Raw genomic sequence first — 18,926 nt, 5'->3', positions numbered from 1 at the left:
CTTCTCCTTCGTCCTCGAAGTCTCTGTCTCTCCTGGGTTCGACGGGGCCACCATTATACTGCAAACGATAGAATATCGACGGTGAATATACATAGGTTGTCTGTTGTCCTTGTCACCTGACCTAAGTCTCTTAATTCAAATCGCCTGAGAAATAAATAACCCTCGATTTTTGCTGTTAATTTGGTTGTCTAAATTAATTCAAATAAAAAAAAACGCCGAATCTACTCATTTTTTCGGTCAAGACGTCAAAAAATCTCTTCACTCTTAATTACTGTCGAGTGAGAAACAAATAAATCCTTGACTTTTGATGTTAATTTGGTTAAGCTTAAATGAAATAAAAAAAAAAAACTTAACGTCGATTATGACCCATTCTTAGGTGAAGACGTCAATAAACCTCATCGCTTGAAGATATTCCTTCCAGATAGCTTTTTTTCTTATTAAAATCTCCATTTTTGCGGTTAATTTGGCCAAGTTTAAACTAATAAAAAATAAAAAACTTAATCTCCCCAATTTTTGTTAAGACGTTAGTAAACACCCTACCACTTGAAGGTATTCCTTCCAAGTTATTTTCTCTCCTAAATGGTTGCAATACCATTTCATGTTTTTTCTCTCTCTCTCTCTCTCTCTCTCTCTCTCCCTTTTAGAAGTTTTTATAAGTTTTATGTCTTGTACTTCGAAAAACACCTCACGACTTGGAGATATACCTTCAAATTTAATACTTTTGCTCTCAACAAAATGGTAAAATAAGATTGCATTTTTTGTTATAAGTTTTGTAACTTTGTTGTTTTATGTCTTATACGTAAAAAAAAAAAACACTTAATGACTTAAAGGTATTCCTTCCAGGTTCAAAATAGTACAATATGATTTCAAGTTTTTCTTTATACTCTTTTATAAATTCTATTATAAGTTTTTTTATAAGTGTTGCCTTGCACTTCGAAAACACCTCATGGCTTGAAGATATTCCTTCCGGTTTAATAATTTTTCTTTTATCAAATTGGTACAATACCATTTCATGTTTTTTTTTCTCTCTCTCTCCTTTATAAATTTGTATAAGTTTTATGTCTTGTACTTCAAAAAACACCTCATGACTTGAAGATACTCCTTCCAGTTTAGTACTTTTTCTCATATCAAAGTGGTACAATAAGTCTGCATGTTTTTTCCTCTTTTATACGTTTTATACGTTTTCTAAGTCTTACTCGTCAATACATCCACAGAGCTGTAACTACCTACAATTTTGACAGACTGAAAATTTGCTAGCTTGCTGTTTTGTTTTTGTCAAATTTCTTCACTTCATTTCTATGACAAACACCGTATTTATTATTATTATTATTATTATTATTATTATTATTATTATTATTATTATTATTATTATTATTATTATTATTATTATTATTATTATCCAATTTCTTCCGGATTTCTTCACTTCTACGACAAACATCGAATCAACCTCTTCAGTGTATAACTTTATTATTATTATTATTATTATTATTATTATTATTATTATTATTATTATTATTATTATTATTATTACTGTCTCAAAACCACGGGCTCTCAGCGCAGGCGCGAAAGCGACTGCCTTGAATTGTAAACTTTTTTATTCAATAAAATTTGCAGTTCTTAGAAAATCTGATAATCGCGTATATATAAAAAGCGACAAAGATTCTGACAAAGTATCATTTAACTCATTTGTCGCCAAAACTTTATAGTTCGTTGAATTTTGTATATTCACATAAATTACATAAAATATGTTTACCTGTAAGTGCTGACTACCAAACTCTCCATACATGAATAAGGTACGCCATTCATTAAATGACATAAATATCTTTGGTCAAATGAAAGGGACCAGCTCACGTAGATGATAGAATCCCAAGTTTTCTTGGAGTTTTATCTTGGCTACAACTACAATGTGGAATATTTTACTTAATGCGGTAATGGGGGAATCTTCTGATCTCCAAATGTTTAAGAGAGGAACAAATTCATTCCTGCTCTCGCCTGCTGCTGCGGCTGACGTCTCCTGAGTTTTAGGTGTTTTTATTTATTTATTTATTCATCACTTTTTCCTATAACCCTCTCTCTCTCTCTCTCTCTTTATCATCCTCCTCCTATCTCTCTCTCTCTCTCCTCCTCCTCCTCCTGTGTCTCTCCCTCCCCTCCTCCTCCTCCTGTGTCTCTCTCTCCTCCTCATCCTCCTGTGTCTCTCTCTCCCCTCCTCCTCCTCCTGTGTCTCTCCCTCCCCTCCTCCTCCTCCTGTGTCTCTCTCTCCCCTCCTCCTCCTCCTGTGTCTCTCTCTCCCCTCCTCCTCCTCCTGTGTCTCTCTCTCCCCTCCTCCTCCTCCTGTGTCTCTCCCCTCCTCCTCCTCCTCCTGTGTCTCTCTCTCTCCTCCTCCTCCTCCTCCTGTGTCTCTCTCTCCCCTCCTCCTCCTCCTGTGTGTCTCTCTCCCTCCTCCTCCTCCTGTCTCTCTCCCCTCCTCCTCCTGTCTCTCTCCCCTCCCTCCTCCTGTCTCTCTCTCTCTCCTCCTCCTCCTGTCTCTCTTTCTCCTCCCTCCCCTCCTCCTGTGTCTCCCCTCCCTTCCTCCTCCTGTCTCTCTCTCTCTCCCCTCCTCCTGTCTCTCTCTCCCCTCCTCCTCCTGTCTCTCGCTCTCCCCTCCTCCTCCTGCCTCTCTCTCTCCCTCCTCCTCCTCCTGCCTCTCTCTCTCCCTCCTCCTCCTCCTGTCTCTCTCTCCCCTCCTCCTCCTGTGTCTCCCCTCCCTCCTCCTCCTGTCTCTCTTTCTCCTCCTCCTCCTGTGTCTCCCCCTCCCTTCCTCCTCCTGTCTCTCGCTCTCCCCTCCTCCTCCTGCCTCTCTCTCTCCCTCCTCCTCCTCCTGCATCTTCCTCCTGCGTCTCTCTCTCCCCTCCTCCTCCTGTCTCTCTCTCTCCCCTCCTCCTCCTCCTCTCTCTCTCCCCTCCTCCTCCTCCTGTGTCTCCCCCTCCCTCCTCCTCCTCCTCCTGTCTCTCTCTCTCCCCTCCTCCTCCTGTTTTCTCTCTCCCCTCTCCTCCTCCCTCCTCCCTCTCTCTCCCCTCCTCCTCCTGTCTCTCTCTCCCCTCCTCCTCCTGTCTCTCTCTCCCCTCCTCCTCCTGTGTCTCCCCTCCTCCTCCTCCTGTCTCCCTCCCCCTCCTCCTCCTCCTCCTCTCTCTCTCTCCTCCTCCTCCTGTCTCTCTCTCCTCCTCCTCCTGTCTCTCTCTCTCCCCTCCTCCTCCTGTCTCTCTCTCTCCCTCCTCCTCCTGCCTCTCTCTCCCTCCTCCTCCTCCTCCCCTTCCTCCCTGCCCTCTCTCTCCCCTCCTCCTCCTGTCTCTCTCTCTCCCCTCCTCCTCCTGTGTCTCCCCCTCCCTTCCTCCTCCTGTCTCTCTCTCTCCCCTCCTCCTCCTGTCTCTCTCTCCCCTCCTCCTCCTGTCTCTCTCTCTCCCCTCCTCCTCCTGTCTCTCTCTCTCCCCTCCTCCTCCTGTCTCTCTCTCTCCCCTCCTCCTCCTCCTGTCTCTCTTTCTCCCCTCCTCCTCCCTGTCTCTCCCCTCCCTTCCTCCTCCCTCCTGTCTCTCTCTCTCTCCCCTCCTCCTCCTGTTTCTCTCTCTCCCTCCCCTCCTCCTCCCTCTCTCTCCTCCTCCTCCTCCTCCTCTCTCTCTCTCCCCTCCTCCTCCTGTCTCTCTTTCTCCCCTCCTCCTCCTGTGTCTCCCCTCCCGTCCTCCTCCTGTGTCTCTCTCTCCTCCTCCTCCTGTCTCTCTCTCCCCTCCTCCTCCCCTGTCCTCTCTCTCCCCTCCTCCTCCTGTCTCTCTCTCTCCTCCTCCTCCTGTCTCTCTCTCCCCTCCTCCTCCTGCCTCTCTCTCCCGTCCTCCTCCTGTCTCTCTCTCTCTCCCCTCCTCTTCCTATCTCTCTCCCCTCCTCCTGTCTCTCTCCCCTCCCATCCTCCTCCTGTGTCTCTCTCTCCCCTCCTCCTCCTGTCTCTCTCCCTCCCTTCCTCCTCCTGTCTCCCTCTCTCCCCTCCTCCTCCTGTCTCTCTCCCTCCCTTCCTCCTCCTGTCTCTCTCCCTCCCCTCCTTCTCCTGTCTCTCTTTCTCCCTTCCTATCCCCCTCTCTCTCTCCAGGCTGATTTTCCTTTGGAGCCCTCTCAGGTTTACGTTAAGTCTGCTGACTCTGTACAGAATGTTTTCCAGCTGAAGAGAGAGAGAGAGAGAGAGAGAGAGAGAGAGAGAGAGAGAGAGAGAGAGAGAGAGAGAGAGAGAGAGAGAGAGAGAGAGAGATCACTTTAAGACATTCAACACATACCTACCTCAGTGTCTTTAATGTTGACGAGACAGTACGAGTTATAATTTAACCATCTCAATAAACGTGCAATATTATCAAGCCAACATGACCAGACCACAAAGACCAACTGACAGGCCATATAACACTTATATAGGAAGAACCTTTTTTAAAGTACTCCTTCCTAAAGTTGGATTCGTGATATTTTACAATCTTGTAGTTTTCTCCTAATATGGAGACGAGATTTCCTTTTTTTTTTTTTTGTTTATTAGTATTTGGAGCCAAAATTATTCAATGATATTACCTAGCCTGTCATATATTTTACTATTTTTGCTTATTATACACTGATATCTCTCTTGTACCTAGTAACTATTGTTTGTCTATGTGTGTGTACATACTGTATGTATGTATATATATATATATATATATATATATATATATATATATATATATATATATATATATATATATATATATATATACATATATATATATATATATATATATATATATATATATATATATATATATATATATATGTGTGTGTGTGTGTGTGTGTGTGTATTTACACATATATATACACACACATTATTTATAGACATATATATACTGTATATATACTATATACATATATATATATATATATATATAGTCTATAGTAAGAGCTATATAAGTTGGTGTGGGTTACTGTGTAAATTTCCAACTGCCATGCTGTCTTTTCAAATACATAGACTATCTCTTTCTCTACAATTCTGAAAATGCTACAGGTAAAAGTCACAAAATTAACATATAGAATAAAAAAAAAAACACGTCTGGTAGCAGCAGATTAAGTATAACCTTATGAATGAATCAGGTTGACAGCTGTATCTACGAACTAGTAGTAGTAGTAGTAATAAGGAGGAAGTACCTTTGTAACGGCTCATCAAGAATCAAAGTTCTATTGATTGTTGAGGATTCTTGGCCAAAGTTTCCTTTCTCTCCCTCTTTCTTTAATCTCTAGCTTTCACTTGCCGAAAATTATGCATTACCTAGATAATAATAATTCCATTTATTCAGTTTCATCTTTGTTTTATGGTTCACAAAGACTAAGTCTTCAACAACAGAAGGATAATAATATTCACTTTCATCATCATCTATAAAATACTTTTATATAGACTGAAACACTAACTTATCATACAATATACAAACAACTGACAACTGACGTACCTTATCCTAATAGTCATAGATTTATTTATTTGTTCTATCAAACAACAAAACAAAACAAAAAACTGAAGTTTTGAACATTTTTAATATCATCAACATGCCTAAACTTCTCACAGCTGGGGAAGTTGGCCCAAAAGTCCTCTTCTGTCGTTAAACTTCATAAACCTCTCAGGCTATGAAGTATTCTCAAGGAAGTTCTTTTAAAATATCACCATATCGCAAGGTTACTTCACCAAAAAGTACTCTTTTGTCATTAAAACTCCATCAACTTCTCTCGTTATGAAGTATTTTCAAAGAAGTTCTTGAACAACATCACCATATTTCAAGGTTTTTTAAAAGATTATCAATAGTCACACCACTGGCTTTACATCAAGAAGCACTTTCTTCAGTTCCATATGGAATGGCAGGCCACTGAAGAAGTTCACTCAATTATTTTAAACGATTATCAAAAGTCACACCACTAGCTTTAAATCAAGAAGCAGTTTCTTCAGTTCCAATTGGAATGGTAGGCCACTGAAGAAGTTCACTCAATCACTTGTTTCTCTCAATACACTTTGGCAAAGATTTACATACCAGCCTTACAGTGGGAAAAGATTAATGAGTGATTTGCCCAGATTCATCAAAATCAAGCTGATGATTCTTCGTGGGCGTACAATGAACTATATCAGGCAAGAGATCATTGAAAAATATGAGATGAATATTAAATGAACCATTCATTTCCATACATCTTCAGTTGTAAGATATACAGTTATCATGAAAAATATGAGATGAACATTAAATGAACCATTCATTTCCATACATCTTCAATTGTAACATATAGTTATGAAAAATATGAGATGAATATTAAATGAACCATTCATTTCCACACATCTTCAATTGTAAGATATACAGAGCTCTTGTGAAAAATGAGATGAATATTAAATGAGCCATTAAGTTCCATACATTTTCAGGTGTAGGATATGAAGAGTTATTATGAAAAATATGAGATGACTATTAAATAAACCATTCATTTTCATACCTCTTCAGTTTTAAGGTATACTGTAGAGTTATTATGTTAATAAATGAAAGCGTACAGTCATGAAAAACTGACTGTTTTGGTGAAAGGGCGCCTGTATGATAGCAATACTGTTAAGAGACTGTTGAATAGATGAAGATGACAAGCTTCATGAAATAATGGAAAAGGCAAAAGTTTAATTAAAAGATTATGGCAGATGAGCGTACAATACTGATAATCAGTTTAAAGAGAAGAAAAAGAAGTTTAAGAACGAAAACTGAGGCACTGAATTGCAAAAAATAGGGTACAAGATCAGGGTAACAGTGCGTCAGATATCAATATGAAGCAGAGTTGGTGGGTGCGAGAGGGAATGGAGTAACTGAATATGAGAATGGACTCTGCTATAAAATGCATCAGGACTGTAAATACAAACTACTTGATTCCTCTCTGCCAAGTATGGAAAAAAAACACAATACAGGCTTCATTTTAACCATAACCTGAAGGGCAACAGAAAAAATAATATTCAAATGGTAAATAAAACTGAATACACAATGTATTGAGCGCATGATGAAATAAATATACACAATATATGATAGAAACTGACACATTTTGTTAATGAAGCATAAAAAGATAGCACTACCCTTCATGAACTGGTTCTAATACCGATGTCAAAGGGAAAACTTCAAAATATACTAATCCTTGGCATTCAAAGGACTTAGAGAAAGAAATAAGGAATTGCAAAGGTTTCTTACACCCAATACCCAAAAGATCCCGCATTTCATTTACCCAAATAGGCAATACGTTTCAATTACCTCTACAAGGCTTACTTTGTCATTAATGAGTTCTGACACCTGTGCAATTCTGGCTTGGGCAACAGAGAGTTATTTTAATAAATATGGAGAAACTTACAGAAATGAGTCAGTTTATATTTTAGCAGTTATCTGGTTCGTCCCGACCAGAATTACTTGGTCATAAAGACACCAAGTGAATATCTGTATGGGAGTGGTAACTCATTGCTCTCTCTCTCTCTCTCTCTCTCTCTCTCTCTCTCTCTCTCTCTCTCTCTCTCAAAGAAGCAGCGTTAACCTCTTCCACTTCTGTTATTGAAAAAATATATGAAAACTAAATTAATCTTGGCACAAATAACATAAAAGAAAGAACCAAAACATCATAAAAATCATGAGATAAACACAAAACAAAAAAAATATATATATTTTCATGAAAGCAACAACTCCAGTAAGTTTCACAGAATTCCTAGTAAAACCTATCTTAGCATATCTCCAAAATCAGGCATCAAACAATAATAATCAAGCTTAATGAATACATAAATAACACGAGAGGAAAAAACACACAGGTCACATAAACATAAATTCAAATTGTGGCCCACACACTGAAAATCACTTCTATCAAAACACTGCACTGCAAGGCTTAGAGAGAGAGAGAGAGAGAGAGAGAGAGAGAGAGAGAGAGAGAGAGAGAGAGAGAGAGAGAGAGCTGCCGTTCTTTGTACTTCAATTCTTCAACTGCCATTGTATATATATGGACTAAAGACAAGAGACTTTATTATGCTGAACCTTCAATACAGTTCATGATAAATAATAATAATAATAATAATAATAATAATAATAATAATAATAATAATAATAATAATAATAATAATAAATTTTATGCAATATCAAGTTCAATTTTACTAAACACATCAAGAAAGTTCGAAGGAGCATTCCCAATAAACTGCAACAAAAACATCTGAGAGAGAGAGAGAGAGAGAGAGAGAGAGAGAGAGAGAGAGAGAGAGAGAGAGAGAGAGAGAGAGAGAGAGAGAGTGTAAAATATAAAAACTTGAACCTCATATGGCAACATATACTTGGAGTCAAACAGGTCACATAAAGGTCATCACATATATTCATAAGGTCTTTTATAAATCAATAAACTCAAAAGATTCGATGAAAATTATCTCTGACAGTCCCTTCTCGTTTACAACAATAAATTCGTCTAAAGCGCGACTTCCAGTCATGAACATAAAGCATTATTTCTATTGGAAGATCTGATTTGAGTGGGCAGTTTACTACTACAATGAGAGAGAGAGAGAGAGAGAGAGAGAGAGAGAGAGAGAGAGAGAGAGAGAGAGAGAGAGAGAGAGAGAGATTTCTATTTCAGTTTCTTATGTAAATTCAAGTCTGTCAGTCAGATTTTATTGCCATTTATTCATTTACTCCATCTCTGAAAGTCCTTAATTCAAGTCCCAAACGTCTCATTTTGGCTTTCTGGGAAAAGTCACTCTCAAGTCCCCGCCTCTTCCTGCGATTCCTCCTGTCCTTCGGAGGAGTGCTTCTCCAGCATGTGAAGCGAGAAGGCCACGGGCGTGGGCGTGGTGTAGTCACACAGGCAGCACTGGAGTGTGTTGTGGGCCAGCCTGAGAGCATGGACCCTCAGATGCCGGCGCAGGTCCGACCGCTGTCCCGCCCTGTAGGGACAGACGGGACACGCGTGCCTCTTCTCTCCGGTGTGCGTCCGAAGGTGCCTCAGGAGATTGGACTTGGAGTCAGACCTGTACTTGCACTGGTAGCACCAGTAGAGCTTGTCCAGCTGGTGGGCCGTGGCTGCGTGGCGGCTGAGCTCGGTGGCCGAGGGAAAGCCGCTGCTGGGGCAGAGGGGACACACGAGGTGACAACTTCGCAAAGTGGACACCACGGCTTTTTTCATGGCCTGCAAACATAAAACACGTCACCGTCAGGACCCTGCTTTGAGTAGAGTAGATGGAGGTGGTGGTGTACAGTAGATGGTACTGGTGGTGACCTACCTACCTACCTACCTACCTACCTCCAGTTTTCCCCAGTAACATCCCCCCAAACAACAGAAATCATCAAACATGTCACTCACTCACTTCCTGCTTTGTCTTGCTTATTAATTACATCATTTATTCTGTTTTTAATTTTTCAGAGCATTAAGCTACTCTTCACATGCATCAAGTTATTAATGAAAGGCTGATTAAGGTCATCATCATCATTATCATAACCATCAATATCGTTATCATTATCACTATCATTGCGGCAGGCAGGCAAACAAGTATAGAGGCTGTGCATGCAGAGCGTCTTGGCATTCACTGATTTTGATTTGGCTGCGTTCTCCTTTTCATTCATAACTGTTACGTCTTGCTCTTTATATTTGGGCTACTTTTTTTTATTATTATTCTCATGCCTCCTTTCTTTGTCTCCTGAAAGATTTATTGGCGTTTGTAGACGATGCAGCAACGCTACTGGCAAGCAATGAGGAAAGAGGTGATTTAGACATAGACCCACTGCAAGGAACTTCTAAGACTTAAGATTTTCACCTCTAGCGGATAAGTTAAGAGTGAGGTGGTTCTTCCAGTGTCACAAGGTATCTAAATAGTCCATTTTTCCATTTAGAGACAAATCATACAAACGGGTAAGCAGTAGAGACACAAAGAGAGTTATCCAGAAGGAAGGAGGTGTGAATGAGAAAAGAGTGAAGAACACACACACACAGAGAGAGAGAGAGAGAGAGAGGAGAGAGAGAGAATCCTCTGACCTAGCAATTCATTGCGGCTGTTGGGTTGTGACCGTGGTGGTGGAGGAGGAGGAAATGGAAGGGCTTGACGTTTGCAGAGACGACGCATCAAATCCCCCGTGGTGCAGGAGAGTGTGGTCCCTCAGGGAAGAGGTGTAGGCCGCCCTGTAAGGGCAGCGGGGACAGGCGTAGGGCTTCTCTCCGGTGTGGATCCTCATGTGCTTGGTGAGGTCGGACCTCTGCGTCGCCCGGTAGGAACACTCGCTACAGGGGTACGGCTTCTCTCCCGTGTGGCTTCTGACGTGCAGCTGCAGGTTGCTCTGCCACTGGAATCCTTTGCCACAGAACTCGCAGTGGAATTTCTTCAGTCCCGCCCCGCTTCCTCCTCCAATGCTGCTGCTGCTGCTGCCACCAGAAGCGAAGCTGGCCAACGACACAGGACCCGAAGAAGAGGCTGATCCAGCGGGACTGACTGCCAAAGACTGCTGCTGCTGCTGGCCGACCAACACCAAGAGCTGTTTTGGCGGGAAAGGGGATCCTCCGGCAAGGGCGCGTCGCCACTGCAAACAAGAAGGGGGGCAGGTAAGGAGCTGGGGATCTCAACAGCACATCGTCAAAACAGTATATAATTGTTTTCATCATCACTAGTAATGTTAAAGGGAGTCTTACTTTACCCATACACATATTTGCCTTTTCACGAACTCTACCCCCTAGACATCTCGACAGACATTCTACGGACATAATAACAAACCCACGATACTGAAAAACAAATAAACGCCATTCCCAATTCCCTGTATTAAGCAAATTTACCCAGAGTAGATAAACATATACTGAAAAAGTTTTAGAGGAAACCAACAACTACCTTGGAACAGCTAACAATACCTACTAAAATACAGCAAGCTTTCCTTGCCACAGATACAGTTTTGATCAGGACTAACTCCAGTTAGTGAAATTGTGAATGACGTAAAATATTAATTAAAAATGTATGCCAAAAACTGAGCAATGATCTTGATAGATAACGTTCATGAGAGAAAACTAAAATTATAAACTTTAAATAGCGCCCATGTAATATTACTCAGGTTAAATGCTAAGACCTTCTCGTAGGCTAACATGACCCACGGTTAATGGAAACTAAGCTTGACATATTTCTGGTAAAGGGAAGGCAGTAGTTCACTCAATATAATGGAACAATAATTAAAAACACTGACCCACTACCCTTGATATTCATTTAGAGATTTAAATTGCATTGAACTGAATATAGAACTGAGCAGTACTAACTCGGTATCTTTCAACGGTGCAGATCTTGTGAGGGTCAAAGCTTGTCCAAAACATGCCATCTCGAGCAAGGAAACGTTATTGAACTTGACCCCTTCAGTGACAACATATTCTGGAAGCACTCTCAGATAAATTCTATTCCTAGCCATACCAAAGTTAAGATCTACCCTACAACTGAGGGATCACTGCTGTCTTACATGTGCAAATATTGGTACAGTCTTACTGAAAGGAATGTTAAGATTCTGGCCTAGGAAAGCGGAACTTTGAGGATGGTATTTTGTGTTCAATGGCGCTTTGAAGTATATTTCAGATATAGTTGTGAGATGTTCCTGGTCAACTCTATACTGAAAGTGTCAAGGCTGAGACTGATAAAACATATATCCAGACAACGCCTATCCGACTCTAAACCACAAAGCGAAACAGGACGAAAGGAACAAGGGGAAACATGGACTATGAAAATGCACTGAGGAGTTAATGATATTATCATGCATAACTGAACGAGGCCTATCACAGAATGGTTGTCTTGCAATGGGTTTACCAAATGCTGAAGGCCCTAACGTACCCCTCAAGGGTCAGAGGATACATTATAAAGTACATCACTTTAGTCAGCTATTGAAACTTTCAGTGCCCAGTGTCATCCCTTGATTGAATGACATCTCTAGAGTATCACCTTCCACCATGTCAACAAAATGCCAATGATTAGTCTTCAATAGTATTGGTATTGGTACTTAGCAGAACTTGAAGACTCCATAACGAGCAGATCTGATTAGCCTTTCTTGCACTTGGTCAACTAATCTGGGGACTGTTCTTTCAGGCTCTGGAGTCAAATCTCCTGCAGTTCAAAGGGACAGTTTTGTCAGGACCAAGGAAGACTTCTCCGTTTTCTCTGTAAATATTCCTCCGTTTTCTCTGCAAATATTTCTCCGTTTTCTCTGCAAATATTCCTCCGTTTTTCTGCAAATATTCCTCCGTTTTCTCTGTAAATATTCCTCCGTTTTCTCTGCAAATATTTCTCCGTTTTCTCTGCAAATATTCCTCCGTTTTTTCTGCAAATATTTCTCCGTTTTCTGTGCAAATATTCCTCCGTTTTCTCTGCAAATATTTCTAAATTTTCTTCGCAAATATTTATTCTGGCTTTTCCAAAAGCATGTGATTGATTACTAAAAAGAATATAATAGAACAGAATATACAATTTAGTAGAAGGCCAAGGGCTGGGCCCTATGAGGTCATTCAGTGCCTAGAGGAAAATTGAGAGCAAAAGGTTACAAAGGTGTAACAGGAGGAAAACCTCGCAGTTGTACTATGAAACAATTGTTAGAAGAGGGTAGAAAGTAAGTTGGAAGAAGGAATATGAATGCAGGTACAGTAAAAAGCATGAAAGGCGTTGCAGCTAGGGGCCGAAGGGACGCTGCAAAGAGCCGTAAGTAATGCCTGCAGTGCACCGCGTGAGGTGCACTGACGGTACTTACCCCCTACGGGCGATTACTAAAAAGATTTGAAAACTTCAGTTCATACACTTAAAAATGTATTGCAAACAAGTGATGAATTAGAATCTGAATAATGACAACCCCATTTGATATATCTGATAAAATCGAAGGATAATTGGTCCATTACTTCCATTTAGGATTTCCAGGCGGTTTATTGATTAACCAAATAAAATTCAAGGTTCAATTTCATTGTCAATACGTTCTGGTTGGATGGCAAAATGGTTCACAGATAAACCGTATTCAATTTCACTATTAATACTTTCTAGGTGCACGGCAAAAGTGAATTAACTTTTTTAATTATTACTGAAAATTTAGTGCTAAACTTGTATTATTCACTTGAGAGAGAGAGAGAGAGAGAGAGAGAGAGAGAGAGAGAGAGAGAGAGAGAGAGAGAGAGAGATGGTTATGACAATATCACTCAACATACAGTGCGTCTGATTCAATCTTGAGTCATGGAGAGAGAGAGAGAGAGAGAGAGAGAGAGAGAGAGAGAGAGAGAGAGAGAGAGAGAGAGAGAGAGACAGAGCAATGCAGGTCATATACTTGAAAACTATAGGGACACAACCCTTACACTCTCGGTACCTTAAAAACAACAGGGGTCACTTGAATAAAATGTCAAACAAGTTTCTTCCAAACCTCGAACATTTAATGCTAAGTTTTGAGAAACTACATAACACAAAAGACACATTTCCAATCTGGCACCATCTTCAGTGTCTCATGAAATCTTTGAATGTCAAGTTTTTTTTTATTTATAAATTCTTTATCTTTTTTTTTTTAGAACTGCTAAGTTTATAGAATAAAATATGAAACTTAGAAGTCTCCACTTCCCATAAATCTTAAAAAAAAAAACTTTGATAGACTGTGGAACAGTCTCCCTGACGATGTTGTGAAACTGGAACCCCAAAAGTTCAAGCAAAGATACAATGCATTACTACCCTAAAACAATTCTTGTATTTCAATAATTTACTTACATTTTTATCTATTTGTTTATTAATTTTGTTTTCTTTTCTAACAGCTGATCCCTTCTTTCTGCATTTCCTAATACCTTCTGTTGCTTCTTTCAAATGAACACCATATTCTTTGGAAGCTTGAATTCCAAGTCAATGGCCCCTGTGGTGGGCTTTAGATGTGAATAGTCTTCGTCTTCTGGATAATAATAAAAGAATCTTTCAAGTATTTTTTTTTTTACTTTACGCATACCAGCGAAGGACTTAGGATTTGAATCTCTCTCGCAAAATGGGATGAAATGAAATAAAAACACTCCTCACTCAGTTTCTATTTTAATAACCTCGAAATTTCTGCAAACAACAGGAAAAAACGAACACTGGGGGATTTCACAGACCTAACAACTTCCGTCTGTCGTCATAAATAATTAAAAAAATATCCTTAAGGCTGATCTGCGGAGTTACGAGTTAACGGTTACGTTAAGCTGGTTAAGAGAGTGGTTAAGGACATGTGATGGTTATCGAGTCTTGAGATAAATATTGAGAGAACTGCTTCTAACAAAGCGAGAGATCAGGCAAGAGGTCCTTTGTTGCTGTTGTTATTTTAAGTCACTTTTTTTAGGATAAATCCGGCTTCACTTTGGCCTTCCAGGCGACTGACTGCAAGTAAGTAACAATGCATAATAATAATAATAATAATAATAATAATAATAATAATAATAATAATAATAATAATAATAATAATAATAATAATAACAAACTTCATTGAACCGAATGGCCGTTGAGTGTTGCAGTTTCTCAATAACTCGAATGAATTTTTTTGTAGCTGCTGGTAAATTATATAACGCTATCCCAGACTAAAATTTCTGTAAGCCCACTTGCGGAGTATAAATATGACACAGTTGTACCGCAGCTTCATCCGCCTTTTGATCAATGACAGAGAGAACTATCCAAAGTCAGGGAATAAATAAAGTTTGTATGGCGGTTATATTATTTGCCTGCCGCTACAAACAAACTCATTCGAGAGGCTGAAAAACTGCTTTGCAAACTCAATAGCATCCAATCGGCCATTCTGTTGAAGGAAGTCTGCTCGAGAGAGGGTCTTCTTCCAAAATAATAACAACAATAATCATTTAAAAATACTCATAGTAGCATGAGTCTGAAAATGGAGAAACATTCACAGTTACGTAACTTTCAAATATATTTAAAGAATAAAACTACAGAGCTTTCAGGAATCTGAAGAGGGGAATCATACAGAATCTCGAGAGCCCTCTGCAGTTTTATTTTTCAAAATGTATTTGAGCGGTTCCGTCACTGTGGATTTGTTTCTCCAGTAACAACAATCACAATGATAATGTCCTCGAAATCTGAAGTGAAACAGATAAATAAATCTCTCAAAAATCTATACAAAAGGATAAATTACGTCAACTTTTCTACGTCCTTCCAAAAGGCCCCTTCCGGAGTATCACAATTTGAACCAAAATCTTTTATAAAATATATACATTATTTTTAATAAATAAACAAACAATTGGACTGAAAGGAAATGTGAAAACCTTCTTTTTGGCCTCCCTTAGAACATAACTATAAGAGATAACAAGTTACAATACAAAACAAATCTTCTACGGCTGTTAAGTAACACACCCCTAAAACTAGAGAAGTAGACAAGCGATGTGACAGACGAAGAGACTCTCGCATGCAGAGCAAAAAGGGAAGTAAACAAAGATACACAAAGGAAAATCAATAAATAAGTCAATGAGAAACATAAACAGCATCCGTCAACCGGAAGCTAATCAGCTGAGCGCTGTCTTTCGCGATGGTTGGCCGAGGAAACGTCCCCTCCTCCCCCTCCTCCTCCGCGGTGGTGGTGGTGGTGGTTGAGGGAAGCTCCTGAGGAGGAGGACGACGTCAAGGATGCGACTGAGGAGGAGGAGGAGGAGGAAGAGGAGGATGAAGAGGAGGAGGAGGAGGAAGAGGTGGCGGCGGCGGCGGCAGCAGCAGCAGGAGCCGAAGGAGGAAGGGCTTCTGCCGACAGCAGGAGTCGAGCTGCCGCATCGTTGACCTGCTGCCTGAGGCCCAGGACCAAGGACGCTTGACTCAGGGGGGGCAGAGGAGGAGGGGAGGTGGTGGAGGGGGAGGAGGAGAGGAGGCGTCCCCAAGACCAGAGTGTAAGCGAGCGGCCACTGCTGCAGATGAGAGAAGGGGATGCTGTATGAGGCTGGGCGATGCTGACGAAGACGACCCCCCACCACTGGAGACAGCTGCGGCAGCTGCTGCGGCAGCAGCAGCCACAGCAGCAGCCGCCATCATCTGGCTTTGGTCGTGGCGCCTCAGGTGGAGCCTGAGGTGCGTCCTTTGGGAGGCCCTGTAGGGGCAGTGGGGACAGGCATAGGGCTTCTCCCCTGTGTGCGTCCGCACGTGCTGGACCAGAACGTCGGACCGGACGAAGCATTTGCCGCAGAAGACGCACATTTTGCTGCCGCGGCCCCCTCGGCGCCCGTAAGCGGCGCTGCCCACCAGGCCGCCTAAGCCGCCTCCCACCACAGCCCCCACCAACTGCGAAAACAAAGATAAAAAACACAGCGTCACTGTCTGTCTGGCTCCCCTCAAGAGTAGTAGTGGTTGTGGTCATTTGGCAAACACATCATGTTGGGTTCTTCCTCCTTAAGACACTACAAAAACAAACAACCTCGTATAAAGGGGAAAGAAAGAAAGAAACAACTCAGGAGGAAAGGAAGCAAAAATCATGAGGGAGAGATGACGAGAATAAAGGAAAGGTGGCATCATTTGTGATCAGTTTCGTATGGACGAGAGTTTTACAATGCCCCATACGAGTTATCGAATGTTATAATACACGATACATAACCAAGACAGGCAATAACGGAATGGTGGCATCACGACTGAGACGCAAAGACACAAAGAATTACAACAATTACAACAATTTGGCCTGAAAAAATCTTTAAAAAAATAATAACAAAGTGCCTTCCACATCTCACATATTTACAAGAGTACATGACTTGAAGGAAAAACAAGCGCGCTGCTTTGTCAACAACCCAAATGCACCATAAACGTGTCCCCCAGATCGTAATCCAGGGCCATAAAAGATTAATTCATAAGTTTACAAGAAAACCTTTTCAGAAACGAGCCATTTCCCTTTGAGGGGGATGGGTGCAACATGTAATAAACGTTTATAGTTTATATGTAGGCGATACAATGTGTGAACTATTAAACCATATGACCCAGCCCCCACCACGGAGAGGAACAATAGTTGTACAATAACATTCTAAGCCGTAAACCATTTATTTGCACTGCAAATATATATACATATATAACGGAATAAGATCTCCCAAGCAACAAATAACCTGAACTTCCCTTCTCCTTGATTACTGAACTAAGGAATAAATTACCTGAGGTCACAGACAATACATTTGAAAATTGTTCTGCAATGTATCAGTTGCCATCAATACTACGTTGCTAGACTGTAACTGGTAAGTTTTATTTGTGTTTTGTTTTTAACTTTTCCCCTCTGAAGGCTGAAGTTGACACGTTATCACTATAAATCTCTCTGGTCGCTTGTGAAGTATAATGGAGAGATTTTGCCTCAAAATCATGAATGAATGTATGAATTAATGAAGGGCGACAGGGATAAAGAGGTTGCACTTTCACCACTGAATGACCTTCGCCATTCAAGAGGGGACCCTGGTAATTCATTACAAGAATTATATGCCAAATTCAACGTTCTACTGCAAACTACTAACTAAAGTGATTATAAGTGGGCATGCTTTATAACATACATCAAACAAAGACATAAGTGGATTATTTTTCTAAACTGAATGCGCTACGAATCAGACCACGTCTCTGAAAAACAAGGCATTCCACCATCCCCCACAAAAAATATAAAATAAACAAAAAATTATATTTTATAAAATAAAAAAAAATTATATTTCAAAGTTAAAAACGTAAATTTTGGTGTCAAGACTGTGATTTAACACCAAAATGGGCGCCTCTCTGTGAAGTCTGATTGACCAACATATGCACAACTGATACCGGTTAAGGTAACTTACAAATCCATTCAACTAGTTCCTCTTCCTCACACTACACTGACTTCATATCACAAAAGCATTCTGTCTCTCGGAGCTGCACTTTTCTCTGGAACTAGAAATACCATCTTCCATTGGTCTTCGTCCAAACAAGCGTCACTCTCACAGGAGTTTTTGGGACACGTTGTAATCACTGCCACAATGTGAAGACTATACTGTTGAACAAGGTCCTGATAATGATTAACTTCTACGATATATATACAGTACATCTTATTCCTATCCATATTTACCACATGTGCCCACTGGGCGGAAAAGGACCTGAGGCTACTTTCCGAAAATTCCATTGTACCCTATTGATCTGAGAAGTGAATGGTGTTCCTGGTGTTTCGTCAGAGTTGTTCCAAGTCACAGGCAGGCCTGTGTAAGGCAAGTGGACATCAACTTCATCCCAAAAAAAAGATCTGGCAAGGACCGGAAGCTTCCCACACTCTGATGCCAGATAAAAAAACGACAAATTTGATCCCCTTTTATGTCTGATACTCCTTGGTCCAAATATCCAGGTGAGCTAAGTGAAGCAACTTGATGTGTTTATTCAGCGACCCCCTCTGCCGTGCCCGATGAGAGCAGTGGGGGCACTGGTATGGCTTTTCGCCTGTGTGGGTCCTTAAGTGGGCTTGCAGGGTCGACATCTGACCCGCCTGGTAAGGGCAGAAAGTGCAGGCGTATGGCCTCTCGCCCGTGTGGGTGCGGACATGTGTCTCCAGCTTTGTGCGCGTGTCGAAAACTTTGCGGCAAACCGGACAGATTCGAGCAGGTGTCCCTCTGGGTGGTTGGGGCTGGGGCTGGGGCTGGGGCTGGGGCTGTGGCAGAGGAGCCTCCTGTAGATGCTGCTGTGGGCCTTGAGGTCGATCCAACTGGAAGACAATAGAAAACCACAATGTCACTTCATCCAGGAACCTTCTTTTCAAGTTTTTTTTTTACATTTCGTCATACTTTCTACCGTTGAGGGTAGCATCCACACTACAGTAAAACATGTCAGCAACTTGTCTCACACACATCCCAAACAGGCTGAATAAAGGTCAATGACATATTGGTAGTCCTTAACCAGTGCTTCATACAATTATCCAGCAATTGCCGGAGATTCTTTCTCCATTTACACTTATTGCATTGTTTTCAACCTGTTAGTG

The 18,926-nt window shown here is 41.0% G+C and overlaps 1 protein-coding gene across 10 annotated transcripts in view; it reads right to left on the bottom strand.

Annotated features, from left to right (window-relative positions):
- The window catches only part of LOC136832100 (longitudinals lacking protein, isoforms H/M/V-like), a 141,257-nt gene that overhangs the window by 20,645 nt on the left and 101,686 nt on the right, over nucleotides 1-18,926 (bottom strand). Inside the window, exons 5-6 of one of the 10 annotated variants that reach the window (XM_067092759.1) lie at nucleotides 10,018-10,556; nucleotides 5,393-9,174 (exon numbers count right to left, since the gene is read on the bottom strand). The exons of 4 other annotated variants lie outside the window; for them this stretch is intronic. In XM_067092759.1, coding sequence (XP_066948860.1) covers nucleotides 10,026-10,556 — 531 coding nt within the window. In that variant the 3' untranslated portion in view covers nucleotides 5,393-9,174; nucleotides 10,018-10,025. 5 more of the 10 variants (XR_010851047.1, XM_067092757.1, XM_067092765.1 and 2 more) reach the window with 5 other exon arrangements.

The sequence above is a fragment of the Macrobrachium rosenbergii genome, chromosome 49, assembly GCF_040412425.1.
Source record: "Macrobrachium rosenbergii isolate ZJJX-2024 chromosome 49, ASM4041242v1, whole genome shotgun sequence".
NCBI lineage: Eukaryota > Metazoa > Arthropoda > Malacostraca > Decapoda > Palaemonidae > Macrobrachium > Macrobrachium rosenbergii.
This window is presented reverse-complemented; position numbering and strand designations above follow the sequence as displayed.